This window comes from Uncinocarpus reesii, genomic scaffold (genome assembly GCF_000003515.1).
Source record: "Uncinocarpus reesii 1704 scaffold_3 genomic scaffold, whole genome shotgun sequence".
In the NCBI taxonomy this organism is placed as follows: domain Eukaryota; kingdom Fungi; phylum Ascomycota; class Eurotiomycetes; order Onygenales; family Onygenaceae; genus Uncinocarpus; species Uncinocarpus reesii.
In genome coordinates, this window is record NW_003052498.1 from 2650764 (window position 1) to 2671330 (window position 20567).

At 36.8% G+C, this 20567-nt stretch overlaps 5 protein-coding genes across 5 annotated transcripts in view; 3 read left to right on the forward strand and 2 right to left on the reverse strand.

The window, feature by feature from the left end:
- Nucleotides 1-9472: 9472 nt before the first annotated feature.
- Nucleotides 9473-11794, reverse strand: UREG_05676 (uracil-DNA glycosylase; the record flags this gene model as incomplete). The annotated part of the gene is made up of 3 exons (XM_002584941.1): nt 9473-10360; nt 10908-11367; nt 11430-11794. 3 exons carry the CDS (start codon nt 11792-11794, stop codon nt 9473-9475), a joined length of 1713 nt encoding a protein of 570 aa, XP_002584987.1.
- Nucleotides 11795-12863: 1069 nt separating this feature from the next.
- On the forward strand, nt 12864-14209 carry UREG_05677 (uncharacterized protein; the record flags this gene model as incomplete). Its single annotated transcript, XM_002584942.1, has 2 exons — nt 12864-13895; nt 13961-14209. The coding sequence occupies 2 exons, from the start codon at nt 12864-12866 to the stop codon at nt 14207-14209; spliced, it is 1281 nt and encodes a 426-aa protein (XP_002584988.1).
- Nucleotides 14210-14478: 269 nt separating this feature from the next.
- On the reverse strand, nt 14479-16876 carry UREG_05678 (E1-like protein-activating enzyme Gsa7p/Apg7p; the record flags this gene model as incomplete). Its single annotated transcript, XM_002584943.1, has 7 exons — nt 14479-14556; nt 14605-14958; nt 15011-15475; nt 15525-15669; nt 15724-16466; nt 16527-16635; nt 16686-16876. The coding sequence occupies 7 exons, from the start codon at nt 16874-16876 to the stop codon at nt 14479-14481; spliced, it is 2085 nt and encodes a 694-aa protein (XP_002584989.1).
- Nucleotides 16877-17368: 492 nt separating this feature from the next.
- Nucleotides 17369-18538, forward strand: UREG_05679 (uncharacterized protein; the record flags this gene model as incomplete). The annotated part of the gene is made up of 4 exons (XM_002584944.1): nt 17369-17725; nt 17780-17877; nt 17932-18287; nt 18357-18538. The coding sequence occupies 4 exons, from the start codon at nt 17369-17371 to the stop codon at nt 18536-18538; spliced, it is 993 nt and encodes a 330-aa protein (XP_002584990.1).
- Nucleotides 18539-19082: 544 nt separating this feature from the next.
- The window catches only part of UREG_05680 (protein disulfide-isomerase), a gene marked incomplete at both ends in the record, with an annotated part of 1832 nt that continues 347 nt past the window's right edge, over nt 19083-20567 (forward strand). Inside the window, 4 exons of the mRNA XM_002584945.1 lie at nt 19083-19450; nt 19510-19888; nt 19963-20402; nt 20465-20565. Of these exons, the coding sequence (XP_002584991.1) occupies nt 19083-19450; nt 19510-19888; nt 19963-20402; nt 20465-20565 (1288 nt within the window). The remainder of the gene's footprint in view (nt 19451-19509; nt 19889-19962; nt 20403-20464; nt 20566-20567) is intronic.

Consider the following 20567-nt stretch of genomic DNA (forward strand, 5'->3'; position numbering starts at 1 on the left):
CTTTTCAGTGATTTTATCACTCATGTGTGATTTTAAATTCTATCAATTTATCTTAATAATCTGCTTTCTCTTAATGCTATAAGTCCAGTTTGAATTGCTGTAGAATTCTTTATGATACTGACTTTAATATCACTGTCAGTACAGTATTCTTTACTGAAAACTTCTTCAGTCAGAATAATCTTCAATCAGTCACATTTAAGCAGACATTGTAATCTGTCAGTCATTTTTATTTAATAATTAAGAGATGTTATCACAAATTAGCAATCAGCATAGAGACATTTTCAAATTAATAACTGTTTAATCACAAATAAAAGAAGACAAGATGTATGATGAATAATCTGATATTATTTTTATTGAAGCTTCTGATACTGCATGTCTCTGATAATTAATGAATATTTTCACTGTAGATTTGAGTCATGTTCACTGCTAGTTGTGTGTCAATAAAAATTGAATTGTTTACTCTGATATTAATAAGAGAATTGATTAAAATTGTGACTTCATTCAATGCTAATTTACTATATACAAGAAATGACTGTTCTTTCATTAAGTTGCTTAAATTCAGCTTCTTTAATGATACTTTTCTGCTCAGAATGAAGACTTCTTCTAGACTTGCTCTTTTTCTAACTGATTGTCTTTATTATTGAGTTTCAACTTCTGAATCTTCATGAGTATCTTGTTTTTGTATGAATAATTATACTTCATGTGACTGAGATCTTTGTAATTGTGACATATAATTAATCTCAGTCAGTTCTTGTTCTTGAAGACTGAAGTCACAGTATTCTCATAATTGAGTGCAGAACTTTTAACTTGCTGTTCTGTATTATGAGCAGCTGTTTCAGCAGAATTTTAGTGATTAATAATAATCTGAATTTTCTTCAGAGTGCAAGCAGTGCACAAGCAGATTTTCTGAAATTTATTAAAGATTCTGATGATGACATGAACAGCAGTCACTGCTTTCTGCATTTCATGAGATAGCTTATTCATGAAGTTATTCTTATAATTTTTCTTAAATATCTCTGCTTCTTCTGTCAAGTGCAGGAACTTAATAATAAATTTATAATAATTATTATTATTTCTCATGATCAGTTGACAGTAATCATTCTTTACATTGAGAAGCTTGATTGAATTCTTATAGATTTTCTTTAAGTATTTAAATATTTTTTTTACTGTTTGATAATGTTCTGAATGTTCTTCTTGCATGTGAGAAGCAATGTGATGTGCAGCATTTCTATTAATTTAATTCTTGATATAGATAATCTTACTGATTTCTGTGAGAAAGTGATCTGCATTCTCTTGCAGTTTATTTTTTATTCTGAAAAATCAATGCTTGAACTTGAATTTCTTTCCATCTGTAAGATGCTTGAAATTATCAATCTTGACTAATCACTTTTCTCTGAATTCAGTTACATGAGCAGAAGTGCTTTCTCATTTCTGCATGTTCAGTAATATGATTGTGCATGCTTCTTTATATTAATCTTGTTTCTTTATTAGAACAGTCACTTGTTTCTTCAGAGTACTGATATAATTTTGAGCTTTTCTTTTAACTTATTTACTGTGCACTTGAGTTTTGTGAATTGTACTGCTGATTTCATTATAAACTGCTTGTGCATTCTGTTTCACAGTGACATTAAAATATTCAAAAGAAATTTAATTTGTTTCACTCTCTTGTGAGCTTGAGATTAGATCAATTCACTGATACAAGAAAAGATTCAATAACTGATTCTTCAATAATGATAAGTTTGAATTGTTTGCAGATGCTGATGTGCTTGAAGTTATGATCAATACTGCTTGAAATCTTTTAACTGAAAGATTTCAAAAAGAGCAAAGTAAGATGATGTTTAATATTATGATACAATCTCAAACTAGATGCAAGAATAGAAGAAGAAGAATCTAATAAACTGTCATACTAGATAGACTCAATTTGAAAATACTAAACATGATGAAGAAAAGAGGGGTTTGAAGTGATTGTGCAATATATACTTTCTTGCTCTACTAACAGCAGTCACCTGAAGAATCTGATCACATGTTCTTGAGTCTGATGCTTCTTTACCACTCTGTGCCAGGCCCTAACACTTGCTAAAACCACTAATTTGCTCTATTTTGATCAAATGAGTGGCAGACAGCAAAAATCAGCAATTGATGCAGCAATGACATTATTCTCTGACATTAAACTGAACAAACATGATAAAAAGATCACTTCATGTTTGTTTATGGATGTGAAAGAAGCTTTTGATCATGTTAATAAAGCTCAACTGTTAGAAATATGTCAGAAAAATCATCTTTCATCTTGTCTATGCCACTGGATTTATTCTTTTCTTCATCAGAGAAAAGTAAAACTAACATTTGATGAAGAAATCATGAATGAATCAGTGGAAATTGAGACTGGTGTATCACAAAAATCATCAGTTTCATTTATATTATTTCTTATATATATCAGTAAGCTATTTAAATAAAATGCTAGCTCAGACTTATCTGTCAGAATGATTAGCTATATTGATAATATTGCTTTAGTAGTATCATCAAAAACCATTTCTAAAAATTGCTCTTTGCTAGCAAAAATAACTCAAAAATTGATAGATTGGGGAAATAAGTATTTTGTTCAGTTTGATATGAAAAAAACTGAGCTTATTCATTTTGATCAAAGTAAAAGATTAATAAATAAAACAGTTAAATTGAACAATCTAACTGTTTCTCTCAAGAAAATAGTGAAATGGCTAGAAATATGATTTGATAGAAAGCTTTCTTTCAAGTATCATGTTTAAAAAAGAACTGCTGATGCTACTAGAATGTTTCATGCAATCAGCAGATTGACAAATACTGAAAGAGGTCTTTCATTTTAAATTATGAGAAGATTATATATTGTCTGCATTATATTAATTGCTGATTATGGAGTTTCTGTGTGGTAGAAACAGCAATAATCTCTAGTGTACTATTTTAACAAGCCTCAAAATCAAGCACTAAGAAAGATTTTGGGGGCTTTTAAATCTAGTTCAGTTGCAGCTATAAAGATTGAGGCATGTTTATCATCCTCATCAGTCAGATTAAATAAACTGTGCTCTAATTATGCATTGAGAATCTTGTCTTTACATAATACACATTCAATAAAGACCAGAAACATGGGTACCTGCACATATGAATATTTATGGCAATGAAATGACTGATATAGCAGCAAAAACAGCAGCTGATCTTGATATATCTGAAAATTTCACTCAAATTTGCAATATTGATTTTTCTCTAGCTCATCTAAAGAGAAAGATCAAGCAGTGTTTATTACAAGAATAATAGAATTTGTGGCATATATTAAGAAAAGATCAATTTTATCAGAATCTCAACATCAAGCCTGCATGAAAATCATATAATCTGATGATTAAAACCAGCAGAGTTGTGTGATCTTCTTATATGCAGTTAAAATTAGATCATGATTATTTCAGATCTTATTTGAAAAGACTGACTGACTATAATTCTGATAAATGTGACTGTGATGATATGTCTATTTAATTATTAGCACATTTACTCTTAACATGCAGCAAACTGACTTCTTATCATCAAGAAATGAAGCTAAAATTACAGAAGTTCATTTTAAATTTAACTGATTTATTATGTGATGAAAAAGATGTTAAGATATTATATGAGTTTCTTGAAAGATCTTATATTACAAGAAGAAATTGACTGAATACTTGATTTCTACAATTGTTTTGTTAATTTGTTATTCTTTTTGACTGATATGTTGAGATATGATTGATGTTGTTGAGATTTCTCATCTCAATCTTATGTATTTAGTACAGTGTCATAGTCTTAGACTGAATGCACTTATTGAAGAAAAAAAAAAAAAAAAATAAAAATAAAGACCAGAACTCCATGTGATTTAAGTGTCAGTGGTATTAATCTGAATGATTTGCATTCAAAAGTTCAATTATGCAACTGGAATCAAGAGAAATGGTATTCAGAATCAGAAACTGAGTCTTGAATATCACTTAATGAGAAATGTGCAAAGAAAAACAAAGAGAAGAAAGAAAAAGTTTTCTTCTCAATTATTCAGATTATTTTCTTATCTTAAAAAGCACATTACATCAGATTTTCAATACATAATTAACATTTATAATGCAAAGTGGAATGCTTCATAACAAGAATCAAAGATAAAATTTAATATCTTGCCAAATAATTCAAAAAATAGAGTTACTCAAGCAGCTGAGCATAAGAGTTTGCTGACTATCTTGCAAGAAAATCATTCTGAAAATATTATTATATACTCAGATAATTCAAAACAGTCAGATAAAAGAAATGAAGCTGGCTGTTTTATTTTTTATGCTTGAAATCTTGAGAAATAATATCAGTGGAAGATGAATGAGAATGTGAAGATATGTGATATTAAAATCTTTACTATATATCAGTCTTTACAAGAAGTCTTATTTCATATCTTCATTTCTCAAACATCTTTTATTAAGAATATATGAATATTTACTAACAGTCAAGCTACTATTCAAAAACTTCAGAGAAATACAGCTTGTGTAAATCAGAAATATTTATATAAAATATATCAATCAGCTGAAATGCTGTTTTCAAACAACATTCAGCTTTATATAACATGAGTACCTGCACATATGAGTATTTATGATAATAAAATGACTGATATAGCAGCAAAAACAGCAGCTGATCTTAATATATCTGAGAATTTCACTTAATTTTACAATATTGATTTTTCTCAAGCTCATCTAAAGAGAAAGATCAAGCAGTGTTTATTATAAGAATGACAGAATTTGTGATATATATTAAGAAAAAATTAATTTTATCAGAATCTCAACATCAAGTCTGTATGAAAGTTATACAATCTGATGATTAAAATCAGCAAAGTTGTGTCATCTTTTTATATGCAGCTAAAATTAGATCATGATTATTTTAAATCTTATTTAAAAAGACTGACTGACATGATTCTGATAAATATAATTATGATGATGTATCTATTCAATCACCAGCATATTTGCTCTTGACATGCAGCAAACTGGCTTCTTATCATCAAGAAATGAAGCTGAAATTACAGAAGTTCACTTTGAATTTAACTGATTTATTATATGATGAAAAAGATATTAAGATATTATGTGAGTTTTTTGAAAGATCTCATATTACAAGAAGAAATTGACTGAATACTTGATTTCTACAATTGTTTTGTTAATTTCTTATTCTTTTTGACTGATATGTTGAGATATAATTAATATTGTTGAGATTTCTCATCTCAATCTTATGCATTTAGTACAGTGCCATAGTCTTAGACTGAATGCACTTATTGAAGAAAAAAAAAAAAAAGTATGAAGTGCACCTCTGATCACTATGCCTCACTGTGGCAAACTTTGACTTTGCAATGGACAGCAGTAGCACTCAACAAAAGGGTTGAAGAACACAACAACAAGAAGAAGATATGAACTAAAAATAGAGATGATAATAGAGCTTGATGAGAGCTTCAAACTGATATCAAAATCTTGATGAAAACTGATGTATTTAGTTGGTGGAGATTTGGTGAAATTCTGATCTGAGTCATCTTTTATGCTTTTGTTCTGATTTGCTTGATACTCTGATACTGATAGACTGATAAATTTAAATCAGCAATATTGATTTTCTTCAGAGATTTTGCAATCTCAGTATCTTAAATATAATAAACAACAGAAACATGCTTTTTTATCTCTCTATTTTTAACTGAAGTGAGTTATTGAGATGATCTTTTTAAAATAATAAAATTAAAGATTTCTATTTCATCTTTCAGTAATTAAAAACCAGTCTTATAATTAAATACTTCAGTAAGAATACTATAAATAATAAAAAGTTTTCATTGTTTATCTTTATGTGATTTTGAATTCTTGAAATTAAAATCAAATTCCATAAAGTCAGAGAGAGCATTTTATCAGATAGATTTATATTCTTGTAGAAAATCAGCAGAGAATTTATCAGTAGTTATGAGAATAATAGAAAGATTTTTGAAGAATTTTGCAATTGTAAAAATTAGAGATTTAATGATTAATTTTGCTTTAATAAAAACATCATTAATTCTGTTTCTCATAAAGTAGACTTTTTCATGAATTTGCTTACTGATCTCAGCAGTAGTTTTAAGCACAAGTCTTTTATTCAATAGATTTGCTTTTATTATTTTCTTTTTAATTGAAGTATTTGATTTAAAGACTATGTAGATTATATTATCTTATTATATTAATTCTTCTTTAATACTTTTAAATAGAAGAATAATGAAGGAGAGACAGCAGAAGCAGAGACAGAGATAAAAGATTCAGATAATATTTGATTTTTAATAACAGTAGAATTATTACTTGCATTCTCAAGCTTTTCAAGTTCTTTTTTCAGATTCTGAATTAAAGAATTCTAAAAAATGGAGATATCTTCTGACTTGTAGAAGAAGAGAATTTTTTGAAGACTGAGAACACAAGAGTTTAACTTTTTTTGAACAAGAATATGATTTTTCTTTTTGAATTTTATTGTCAGTTTTTGAAGAATCCCTTTAAGATTCAAATTGAAGGAGAAGAAGAAGAAGAAGGAGAAGAAGAAGAAGAAGAAGAGATTAGAGAAGAAGAGAAGATTAGAGAAGAAGAATGTGATTGAGAAATAAAAGAAGATGCAAGCTGATTTGTTTGCAATAAGTGTTGTAGTAGAGTTGACAGTATTAATTGAGTTGAAGTTGTTGTTGTTGTTTTTAATACTGATGTTACTGAAATTCATTAAAGAATCAGAATCAGAGATAGAAGGCATTTTGACTATGTTTCAAGAAAAAACACTAGATTTTTTCTTGCTAGAAATCTAGAAAACTAGATCAGGTTTTTTCAATAGATTGACAAACTACAATGGATTGATTTTCACATAAATCAAATCAGAAAAAATCAGAGTTTAATATTTCTCTGAACTTAACAGAGTCAAGCAGTTTGATAAAAGATAACTCTGAAAACTTAATGAGATGAGAAGATGCAGAAAATAATGAATAAGTATATTTAATAATAATTGAGAGAATCTAATAATGATTTTTAAAGAAAAATCATTCAAACTATCAGATTTTTTGCAGAGAAATCTTCTATAAAATCAGCTTTTGTTAACAGAATGTATATCAGAAATTCTCATACTATAAAGAGTACAGCTCAATTCTCTATATATCTAAAAAATAGAGTAAAGTGAACTACAAGTGCAGACTCTGTTTTCTGTGAAGTTAATTTCAGAGAAAAATCACTTCTTATTTTTTAAAAGAGAAGCAAGAAACTTATGAATAAGAAATAAAATCAGTATTCAAACTTATTCAACTCAGTTTTTTTTAATTCTCAGATTACAATTCTAGCTTTTTTTTTACAGAATATAATGTTGTCACTTCTTCACCACTCTGCATCAGATCCTAACAATAAAGAGATGAACAGGCTGAAATTAGTATTTAGTAATTCAGTTGCAATCATATGTAAATCACTATTAAGACAATTAAAATAACTTATTGCTCATTATGAATCATGTTATAACTGTTACAATGCATACTTTAATAGATGCATCTTTCTTTCTAGTAATAAAATTATAAGCTATAAATTTTCTTCAACTGACAATCTTTATTAAATGAAATACCACATATCAAGCACTTGAATCATAAAGAAGTACAGAATCAAATACAAGCTTTTAAGAAAGTATAAAAGCTTACTCAGCAGAGAATGCAGAAGACTCAGAAAATAATAAAAAAAATAAATTAATTATTATTATTATAAGTTCAATTTTGAGATAAAAAATCAGATCTACTTGACTCTACACAATTATTTAATAAATCACTTAAGATGAAAACTGACAGAGCAGAACATCAGACTCTTCTTAATAATAAAAAAAATAGAGAACAGCTATTGTCTGAAATTATTATTAAATATAAAAATACATTCTGTATTCTTCTCAAACTCTGTTGGGCAGTAACAAATTCTTTATCAGAATAAGAGTATGAGAAGCTGGAGCTGTGGATTATTAATAAAAAAAATAAATAAAAAATGAAGTAAATTCTGACAAGTTAGATTCATTAGAAAAAGCTGCAGTATCAAGTTAAATAATTAGAATATAATCATAATCCACAATAATATCTAGTGCAGAATTTGAAGAGCTCATCATATTAATTAAAAAACTATTACAAGAGCAATTCACAGAAATCAGAATCTCTGAAATGACTGATAAAATAACTAGAAATATGAAAGAGTGAGAAGAATTTACTGAAATATATGAATAATAACTTATCAAGAGCATGAAATACAAAGAAAGATCTACAGTCAAAATGTCTGATATAAAAAAATGATTAAATTTTCTGAGAGAATAATGTTAGAGTCTAATGCAGAGTGATAAAGAAGTGTCAGGCTTGAGATCATATGATCATCAGATTCTTCAGATGACTGCTGTTAGTAAACTTAGAGCAAGAGCTCAGAACAAGAGAATATATATTACACAATTATTTCAGACTTCTCTTTTCTTTATCATGTTTAGTATTTTCAATTAAATGTATCTAGTATAACAGTGTATTAAATTCTTCTTCTTCTATTCTTGCACCTAGCCTGAGGTCATATCACTTCTCCTTATATTAATATTATAATAATGAACAAGCTGATATAATTGTAAAAAAAGAAACTGAACTGACACAAATCTTTCAGAAAAATATATATTTCTGACTTTTATTAAGAGATAAATAAAAGAGCAGACAATGGTTGAATGATTTGAAGATTTATTTAATAAAAAAAGTCAAGAAAATCAATATTCTTAATTTAAATTTAAATTAATAATAAAAGACTTTAATTCACAATTATTCAATTAAAAATTGAATATAACTATTTTACTTATTACTTAATGTGATTGTCAAATTATCTGTCTGAGAAGTGCAAACATTGTAACTGTAAAGAAAACTTAAAGCATTTACTGCTTGATTATTCTGTTTGAAAGAAAGCAAGATTAAAAATTTAAAAAAAATTAAATATTTCATAACTATTTTTAAAATTTCTTTTTAAAACTTCTTTGAATTTGAAGTGGTTGGTTTTATTTCTTAAAGAAATAAAACTGATCACTAGATAGTGATTATTGAGATGAAAAATCAAAAATTAAAAAGAAAAAAATAATAATAAATAATAAATCAGTTGCAGTTATTTTTCTGTGATGGAAAGAATTTTCATTTGTCCTTATCCTTTTCTTTATTTTTCACCATTTGTTCCAAGCTGTATCATCAGTTTTTCTGTATATTTAGTTAAATTCTACAGCCTATAGAGCTGTTAGATAGTCTTCATAGTCTCTAACTGCATAAGACTATAATGAATAATAATAATCATAATCATAATCATAATAATAAATAATAACTTATAGTTTTGTCTGATAGTTTCAAAGCAGTGCAGCAATTAACTATATAAAGTTTAAGACATACAAGCATAGGAAGTCAACACCCTCAGAAACAGCATGCTTGACCCCACTTTACATTGACTTCATAGGAAGCTTAGAAAGATACAATGTCACCCATTATACCAACATAGTCATGCAAGATAATATCACCCCAAACGCCTTCCTCAACATCCTCATCTTTAGCACGCAGCACCCTCTGTGGGATTAGCGTATGGCTAATGCAGTTGATACATTGGCGTTGACCAAACAGGATACCAATGTAATTGTTTGGCATCATTGACTTGGGTCTAACCAAAGCTATGGCTTCGATACTGATCGGACTGTTCGACAACGCGATGCTTGCATTGATTTGGATAGTGGTTCCCTCTGAACTTCGATACGGCGCATTCTCGTCGCTTTCAAGCTTCCGGCGAAAACAATCTGAAAGTAATTCAAGAGTTATAATAGTATAATGGGCACCGGTATCCCAAATCATGTCGACATCACGTAGGACTTCTTCGGAGTCTTCCCCATCAACTGGAGAAAGCCACAACTGGGCCTTCACAAGAGGCAGAACATTGTCTTCGAGTTTCGCTAGTATAGGTAGAGGGTACGGCTCACGAAACGACTCAGGTGAGGGAAGATTCTCTTTCAGCTTCTGCCGTACTTCCATAGACAAAGGTGACGGAGTTGGCAACGATGATGGATTATATTGTGTCCGGATCGGCAAACCAGCTCTCTTTTGTGAATCTTGCTCATTCAAAACACGAACATTCTCCAACGCGATTTGTCGTAGGACCTCCTTCTTCTTAGCAGACTTTGGAGGCCTTAGCATTGTCTCACCATTGCTATCACAAAGCACTGCGGCGGACTTCTGTATCACTTCATTCCAGCGGACAATGTGATTGTCGAAGTCGACTCGTTTCTCAGGTTCATTCTGATTTATCGACTGACCAACTTGTTTCAATACCTCGCCCACAGGAAAAGAGATCATGATTGTAGGCTAACAGATAAATGAATTAGTAGTGAATCTATCAAGAAGATGATCCAAACGTACTCTTGGTCCTTATCTTAGCTGATGCCGGGCGACGTAGACGATGATCCGTAACGTAAGCTGGTAAGAAAAACTCGCAGTGCAGGTAATTATGGATGGTTATAATGAGGCAGACAATGTCAAGGATGAAGCTGGCAGCAAAGAAAGTTGACTGTTGATGTTCTGTTGCTTATGTCATGTGGCAAATATGAGAAGTGCTGTCACATGACATTGAACCAAACCATAACATACCTAACCACAACCCAGTGATTCCTACCACATATCAAAGGTCTATGGATTCAAAAATTCACAGACTTTGTGTTGTTGACAGAGGGTGTAGTCAGAGTCCAATCAATAACCCCTTCATGACCATATCTTTTTTCTAACCACTCATTTGCCTTTTTGAAATGACCGCAATTGAACTTTTAAAAGTGTATTTATTAGCATCTGTATTAAGAAGGGTATCTGTGACCTGTCTGACTCTTGGAAGGTTTTTGAATTTAAATTTGACACTTACAAATCCATGATGTGCACTTAGTGGACTGGGGTGGACTGATTGTAAAACATAGTGTTTTTCACGGTTTATGTTGGCAACGCGCTTTGCAGCTGGCTTACCCCAGGCAAGGAAGACAACACCACGAGATCGAACTTTAGCAACTATGTCGATGGCTTTTTGTGTCAAGTGCTCCCATCCTTGCTGGGAATGGCTGTTTGGAGAACGAGCACGGACAGTCAAGCAAGTGTTGAGCATCAAAACTCCCCGATTGGCCCAGGGGGTGAGGAGGCCGCCTTTGTTTGGTGGGGCTTGGAAAGCAGGGTAGTCTTTTTTAAGTGCGATGTATATGTTTTGCAAGGACGGGGGCGCAACTGTCGGGGGGCGAACCGAAAAGCAAAGACCATGAGCTTGTCCATAACCGTGGTATGGATCCTGGCCAAGGATCACAGCTTTGACTGTATGCAGTGGCGTGTGCCTCGACCTTTTCAGGGGATGATATCAGCTTAGGTCGGGACAGGAAGCAGATTTAGGGAAAACTTGTACCAAGAGTAAACATCAGAAAGAGGAGGGAAAACTTCGACTCCTGAAGCTATTTCCTTGAGCAGAAATCGCTTCAAATTCAAGAACTCCTTGGTTAGAAGTTCATCCTTTAAATGAGCAAGCCAGCTGTCTTCCAGTGTGTCAATTTCCAACTTCAGCAATTCTCTCTGTTCGCTAGTCAATGACTGGACCCATTCTTCTTTGTTGAATTTCGCGAGACCAGGCCCGATGTTAGAATCATTTTCGCCTTTTTCAGTTGATGCTTTGAAGAATGATGTGATTGTCTGGTTGGGTTTGGACCGTTTCGTGCTGGCAACAGTAGTTGATAAATGTGTAGCATGTCGTTTAAGGCTGTTGGAAGTAGGCATAGTGAGATGGCCCTTGAGGATATTATTGAAAGGGGGATTGTTGGTGTCTGAACAGAAATGGGTTTAAGAAGTCAAGTGTTTTGGGGTCAGGTTAAATGGACACCCCCGTTGGTTAGATGGACACCCCAAACGGCATTACATAAGCAATTTATCAGAGCACTAAGCCTAATTAAGCAATAACTCTTGGTTAAATGGACACCCCTTTCAACTCTTGGCGCGTAATTTCTATTATATAAGCATACCCGGCATGGAGTAAGTATAACCCGACATTGTGATTTTCTCGGGGCCATCTCCGCCCGCCATATGTACAGAGTACTCCGACAGAGTACCCCTATCACAGGATGACCGGCAATGACATAGGGAACAGTATATTCACAGATATTGTGCTAAAAATCTCAATCTTGTAATTTATTATCACAGATTTGAAGGGTTTGGCCTTGTTGAGCATGATGCCGCTGGGTGGGTGAGTGGTAGGTTGGGCAATTATGTAAGGTAGCAAGAGGTGTCCATTTCAGCAAGGGTTTTTCCTCAATTAGGCTTAGACTGCTTATGTAAAGCAGTACGGAGTGTCCATCTAACCAACGGGGCCTGCTGGCTGCAGAATGGAAATGAGACGCGATTCCAACTGCTTGACAAATTAACTGGTCAATTGTGATTGAACCTAATTGACTCCTTAGTTACAGGGTCCAACTCCTCCACACACTAGGCAGAAACTAGTTAGCTATCCCATTAACTTAGTTAACTAAGAACTTTTCAAGTTAATACTCTAGACTCCTTATAGAGTGCTGCTGTGGACTTTGAAATCCATAAACTCATGAAAAGCAAACAGCTGATTAGTCAAAACTCTGTATTAACTGACTTTGCAATTCATCTCTTATCAAAAACCAAACTCCTAATTTCCATTATATTTCACTCCTCTGTGCCAATATACGAGAATCTCTTGAGTTGACTCAACTGATGCAAATGCTTTGTTCATTTTATGCCACTTGAACAAACATCTTTGATGCCAAAATAGCTCATTCAACCTCTTGGTGCCCATTTTCCTTCTGCTTGCTGACCATTCCTTATCATGGCAGAGACAACAAATCCCTCCTCTGACGAGGGCCGTCTGACTGAGCTTAGCCACTTGGCTGCTGCAAAAGCAGCTCTCAAGGATTATCATTCGGCCGCTGATTTGTATTCACAAGCAGCCGAATTACAAGCTACATTGAAAGGCGAAATGGCCATTGATAATGCTGATTTGCTCTACTCCTATGGCAAGTGCCTTTATCACGTTGCGCTGAGCCAGAGCGATGTTTTTGGCTCTCGAGCTGCCGTCCAAAATATGGCGGAGTCGACCCAGATTCAGGAAAGAGAAGGGTCAGCGCCGGTTCACGAGTCACTTGTACGCCAAGATGGAGAAAAAGCTTCCAACTTCTTGCAACAAACAGCCTCTACGCCTAATGAACACGGCGGTGGTTTGAACGGCAGCGATACGGCTAGCCATACTTTTTTTCAATTCAATGGGGACGAAGACTTCGAGGATGAAGATGAAGAGGGCACCGAGGATGTAGCTGACCCAGCCAGCGAAGACAATGATTTCGAGAATGCTTTTGAAACCCTTGATATGGCACGTGTTTTACTCCTTCGCAAATTGGACACCTCACCATCCTGTCTAAGCGAGAATGACACTCTGGACATTAGAAGGGTAAAAGAACGCCTCTCGGATATATATGATTTACAAGCAGAAATATCTTTAGAGGGCGAAAGATTCTTGGATGCCGTTTCCGATTTACGCGCTGCATTAGAGCTTAAGAGCGAACTCTTCCCGCTGGAGGACTCTACCCTTGCTGAGTGTCACTACAAGTTATCGTTGGCTTTGGAGTTTTCTTCTGTTTCTCTACCGAGCAGTGACGGGAGCGCTGCAGCATCGCAAGTTGATTTTCAAATGAGAGAAGAAGCAGCGAAGCACATGGAAGTCGCTATTCGATCTTGCGAGCTTAGGGTTTCTATTGAACAAAGAAAGCTGGAAGCTGTTGAAGCCACGGATGTACAAGAGCTGGCCAAAATAAAGCGACATGTAGAGGATGTGAAGGAAATAGTCTCCGATATGAAACAGCGGGTATGTACAACCTTTTCATGGTATGAAACCTATGTCCTATCGCATTAAGCCTAACCTCCCGGCAGCTTACGGATCTGCGTAATCCTCCCAATGCAGTATCGGACTTCTCTCGAGGGGTGGACCAGATAAATGCAAAAAGTATTCTCAATCAAGTCCGGTCCGCTTCGGATAAAGTGTTGTTGGAGGAGGCTATTGAAGGGGCAAATGATCTGAATGCATTTGTTCGCAAAAGAAAGCGAACCTCGTCAGCGGCGGCGGGAAATGGATCCGAGAAATCTATTCCTTCTAAGCAAGCTAAGGGTCCTACAACATGACCTCCTTGAGACGTGTACGTAACTCCCATGGTACCACATACACTGGGTTTCTACATTTTGAGGCATTTTTATTCCGGCAGTGGTATGTTTGGACGGGGAACCTCCTTTTGAGGTGCCAATTAAATTTAATTAAAGCTGAGCACGTTGTTATTTATTGTGTCGGCCTAAGAGCCAAGGGCCGTATTTTATAATCTATTTAGTCCAAAACCTTTATGTGCAGCATCTGCTGATAGCAAAAAGACAATGTATATAGTCTTTAGAGTCAATACTCAAATAAGGTCGCTTCCTGAGTCCTCGCTATCCTCCAATTCCAATGATACGAGCGCCTCTTCTGCCAATTGCTGAACCTACTACTGTCAACTTTGGATGTCTTGTTAATGTATGAAGGACCTTACTTCTTTCAAGCCGCTCACTTCCTCAATGTAGCCGGTTTCATTAATTGCCCTCCGAACGAATTCCCAGCCATCATTGATAAATGTATGGAGGATATTATCTGAGCAGGCACTGCAAAATTCATAGTTGCGGCCAGTGACAACAGTATTTGAAAATGTAGATAGAAACCCTCTTATCTGGTGAGGAACAATGCCTAGAGGGTGTAGAGCCTCTTCCATCTGTGAAGATGGTATGGATGATGCATCTGGTTGCTGAAGAACTGAGATAAAAAGTTCAACCAATAATGATGAGGCCATGGCAGCAACGCCTGGGCGCGTCACAGTACATTGTTGATCAAGTGTTTGTGATTTTGCAGACTGCATAGCATTAGAATATGCAACTGGACATGGACATGCCTGGGAAACTCACATTTGCTGGCGCCACAATATCATTGCAAAAGTAACAACCAAGGCTAGGCTCATTGGATTTACCGGTAGTCCCATGACGCATACAGACAAATGTGTCAAAGCCTAATGCAGCATTCATAACAACCTTCCCAGCTGCCTTACCCATAACAGTTGGTAACCAGCGAGACTCCCTAGTATCCATTAACAAAAAAATGGCATCATGTTGATCAATAAGATCCTTCAAACATTCATAGTCATGCTTCGCATTGTCAGTGTCAACAATCGGATGCCCCACCATGGGGATGGATAAAACATGGCCTTTAGAACAAACTCCAGGGTAGATTTCAAGGAGTGCTTTGGCAGCACATATAGCCTTTTTAGCACCACCATCAAGGCAATCCTGAAAATTATACAGAGGTTGTCTGACTGGATTTGAGAATGAAACCGAACCGTTGTCCACAAAAGTGATTGTTCGAACACCCCAGGCCTGTTGATATCAGTAGAAAGAAACCTATTACTAGAGAGCTCATACTTACTAACAGGTTCCTTGCAACATAGCATCCTAATGTCCCTGCACCAAGTAACAAGCATTTAGTATCTTTAATCACATCCAAATTGAGGCCAGGGCTTATGCGCCACTTCATGAGTTTCAAATTAAGGTCCACTGATTGATCTGCAATCCTGAATGCAAAAGGTAAGTCGGCTTTCTCTTTTCCTCAATATGGAAATGCATACCTATGAGGGTTCATGTGCTCTGTGAGATTTACTGTGCGACCAGATAGTTTGCCAGAGTTATTGCGTTCCCATCCGCTAAGTTTTGGCATCACCAATTGCTGCAGGTCAGACGCACCGTCCCGATTGACGGAGGATTCAGATTTCAAAATCAACACCGTACTTTGGGGTTCCATAGTCGGTGATGAAATGTCGCGATAGCGAAGTATTTGAGCACGGTCGAGTTTCCATTTTTGCCGTATTAAAATTAGCAAATTTCTGAGCACCCAACCAGGTGCGCCCGGGTAGTTAGACGGATCGACAAAACAAACATAGCAATCCTCTGCTCCAACGTCTTCGAAAAAGCCGGTTTCATAGGATGAAAGAGACGAGACCTCCCAAAGGGGGTTTTGATATGAATCATGACCAAGTTGATCTACATTGGATGCAGGATCAGTGGCAGTGCTAGATTTCGGAGGTGACCGAGGACTAATATGTCGAATTTTCTTAGCAAGGAAAAAGCCGTGTTGCTTCTTGTCCACTTGATAACGCCATGCTCGTACTGCATCAACGAGTGCATTTCTTTCTGGAATGTTTAGTGAGCGTGATTGTTGCTCGGCAACCCAGGGGGGATTCGAGTGAATTGCCGGAAATGCAAACCAATAAGAGAACGTATACTTTTTAAGGTCCGCAAACGATAATATTAGGAATGACGCAAGAAGAGACGGGGAGGAATAAATCGAGCCATCCGTTATCGCATCCCAAATCTTAAACAGCATCCTAGATTAGCAGATGTGGCAACAGTGTCTTCCCCGATCCATGCTTACTTTCCTCCCGTTTTCGCGAAGTAATGCCGCTTTATCTGCGGCGCGATAGTCCTCGGCAGTATTGAAATTTTTGACTACGCCTTCAGCTCGAAAAGCGTCCAGTGGGACACTAGCAAATAAGTTAGGAGAGGTCATAACGTACACTTCGGCGCGACTCACTCATCGGTGACTAAAGCATTTCCGGCTATGTGCATCCGACATGATGTTTCCGGTGGATCTAAGGGCCGCAGTTCGTAGAACCCTAGGACCTTGCGCGTTGAATCATCCAGTTTATCATGATTAAGTTTAAGCGATGCAAGGGAAGTGTAAAATGGTATCTCAATGTCGGAGATAAATGGCGTAAACTGCATCCTGACGCACTTGGAGGGCTAGAAACTTGAAGCTTGGTCTCAAAGATATTTTCCCGAAATACTTTCTTCTTTAAATTAGACGGTGTCTAAATTAATATCGTGGAGGCCCGTCTTGGAAGTAGATAAGGCCAGAGAGGATGGCAAATCACCGCAGAAGCAGATTGGTCAGCTGGGTGTCTTCGCCTGACATATCCGAGCTTGCAGCTGAGGTACGGACACTCTGGAGTAAACTGGGTTCTGGTGTATGTGCGGAGTGCTCAATAACCTCACACCACCGTCTGCACTGCGGGGATGACCTGGGATTGAATGCCCGATGACCTAGGTCCCAGGTCTCATGCCCGGACTCGGAGCTACGTTTTGCCGAAGCGGGCTCTCACCTGACTTTGTGGAGCGGAGCGGTCCTTCCACCGTGGTCCCAAGGAAAACACCAAATTCACCGGCAAAACCTGGTCGGCCATCTTACAGGAAACGTCGTTAAAAGGCACCGGCGATATGACTACAACGAGAGGATTGTACTTGTTCCTCCTCAGTCTAGCTGCCCTTTTCCCGGCTAGTGTACTGACTCGCGCTCCTGATAAGTTTGCTCAGTACCAATCACGTTCCAAATCTCATTTGCCGATTCCACTTGATGATTCGAGCTACAGTGATATTGTGTCAAAACCACGCGACTATCACGCTGCCATTTTGCTTACGGCAATTGAACCCCGTTATGGGTGCCAAATCTGTCGGGATTTGCAGCCAGAGTGGGAACTACTAGCTAAGAGTTGGAACAAAGCTGCTCCGTATGCTACAACGAAGTTACTTTTTGGAACACTGGATTTTGATCAAGGGAAAGCAGCTTTTCAGCAGGTACGGGAATGGTTTTTGTAACTTGGACGATATATTTGGCTAAACACAACTTAGCTCATGCTCCAAACTGCCCCAGTTCTACTTCTTTTCCCTCCAACAATTGGGCAAGCAGCGAAACTTGACAGCTCACCTCTTCGATATGACTTTAGTGGGTAAGTGAGCGATATGTCCATGATGTGGTAAAGCACTATTCTGAACAATTAAAGGCCGGTTTCAGCAGACCAATTGTATGCTTGGATGAGCCGTCACCTTCCTGAAGGTCCTAAACCCGATATTATCCGCCCTATAAACTACTCTCGAATTTTGGGAACAACTACATTGATTCTTGTTCTTATATCGGTTTTCACCATTGCTTCTCCATACCTTTTGCCGATCCTGCAGAACCGAAATGTGTGGGCTGCTATAAGTTTGATTGCCATCCTTCTCTTCACAAGTGGTCATATGTTCAACCATATTCGGAAAGTACCATATGTCACAGGTGATGGGAAGGGAGGCATAAGTTATTTTGCTGGTGGGTTTGCAAACCAATTTGGGTTGGAGAGTCAAATTATTGCAGCAATCTGTAAGTTCTGGTTCTATTGGTCTATTGAGACAACGTGAATATCTGTTAACTAACATTTACCCATTCAAGATGGACTTCTGTCTTTCACCGTGATAGCATTGGCCATCAAAACACCAAGGATTGCTGAAGCCAAAACACAGCAAGCAACTGTTATTGTTTGGAGCCTTGTTTTGCTGGGCATGTATAGTTTCCTTATGAGTATATTCCGAACCAAAAGTGGAGGTTATCCTTTCTTCCTTCCACCATTTTAATAATGAATTTCAAACTATGATTGGCGTGCAACACTCTTTTAGTGATCATGGAGAATTTACATGGATGTACTGTACAATAGCAAAATTTTTGCAAACATTATTAGCAGAACAAAACTGTCTGTTGTTACAGAGGATTGCTATGTGGCTACTCTGTACTCCATACATACTCCTGGACAAAAAAACAAAGCTTTATTGACCCAGAGACTCCAAGACTTGATGTGGGCAAAATCACATCTATTTCAGGAGAGGACAGATCTTGCCAAGAAATAAGTGGTTCCTCCGCTTTTGAGTTGGGTTGGAGATCTCCGAATAATCGACGAGCGTTCAGCCTCCACACGAAAAGAACAATCTGTCCTCATCCATTCCCCATCCCCTGGACAAAGTTATAACAACCAAATCCCCACTCCTTGGCCACCAAATCTAAAATTCGTGTTTCCCCTCGACAGATATCCCGATCAATTGCTCAATTGTTTTTTACTATCATACCCCAACTATCTTGTGTGAAATTTGGCAACTGAACAGGCACTGGTGCTGGTTTGTTACAATGTATCAGTTGCGCCAGCTAACCCTTGGCCTTGTCGGATTATCTCTGGCGAGATGTGCTTTTGCAACCGATGGAGAGTCGAGTGTTAAGTCCTTGAAAACGGATACTTTCAAAGATTTTGTCACGCAACACGACCTTGTTCTTGCTGAATTCTTTGCTCCATGGTGTGGCCACTGTAAAGCCCTCGCTCCCGAGTACGAGTTGGCTGCATCGGAGCTAAAGGAAAAGAATATCCCACTTGTGAAGGTGGACTGCACTGAGGAGGCCAGCTTGTGCGAAGAATATGGAGTCGAAGGCTATCCAACACTGAAAGTTTTCCGCGGGTTGGACTCGCCTAAACCGTATAACGGTGCTAGGAAATCCCAATCGTATGTTTTAGTTGTTCCTTTTGTCTCTCAAAGTCTTACGCAGCTAATATTCCCGCTAGTATCGTGTCCTACATGATCAAACAATCTCTTCCAGCAGTATCAAAAGTAACACCTGATACCTTTGAGGCGGTCAAAAGTTTAGACAAAATAGTTGTCATTGGCTATTTTAAAGAAGATGACAAGGCATCGAATGAAACATTTACTTCGGTTGCCGAGGCGTTGCGAGACGAATATCTTTTTGCAGGTGCTAATGACGTCGCCATGGCGGAGGCCGAGGGTGTGTCCCAGCCAGCAGTTGTTTTGTACAAAGACTTCGATGAAGGGAAAGATGTTTTCACCAGCAAATTTGACCAGGATGCTTTGACGCGCTTCGTAAGAACCTCTAGTACCCCTCTCGTTGGTGAGGTAGGACCCGAAACGTACTCTGGATACATGGCGGTATGTGATCTTGCCCCATTCTCTCTCTGCCCAGGCCAAGGTTTAGCTGACGCCCTGCGGTTCGTCAAATTCAGGCTGGCATTCCACTCGCGTATATTTTTGCGGAAACTCCAGAAGAACGTACGCAATTTGCTGCAGACCTGAAGCCTCTCGCGAAGAAATTGAAGGGATCCATAAACTTTGCTACCATCGATGCGAAGGCTTTTGGAGCGCACGCTGGGAATCTCAATCTCGATCCAGAGAAGTTCCCCGCATTTGCCATTCAGGATACAGTAAAGCAGACGAAATTCCCGTATGACCAGACTAAAAAGATTGTGGCAGAAGACATCAGTCAATTTGTGCAAGATGTTCTCGACGGAAAAATCGAACCGAGCATCAAATCCGAACCGATTCCTGAATCTCAAGAGGGCCCTGTTACTGTAGTTGTGGCTCGCTCCTACGACGACATCGTGAAAAATAACGACAAGGACGTATTACTGGAGTTTTACGCCCCGTGGTGTGGACACTGCAAGGCGTAAGTTCACCCGACCACTTATTTCCCAAATACGATCATTAGCTAATTGAAACGATATATAGTTTGGCACCGAAGTACGACCAATTAGCCTCACTTTATGCGAACAATCCCGATTACGCTTCAAAGGTCACCATCGCCAAAATCGATGCTACTGCTAATGGATGT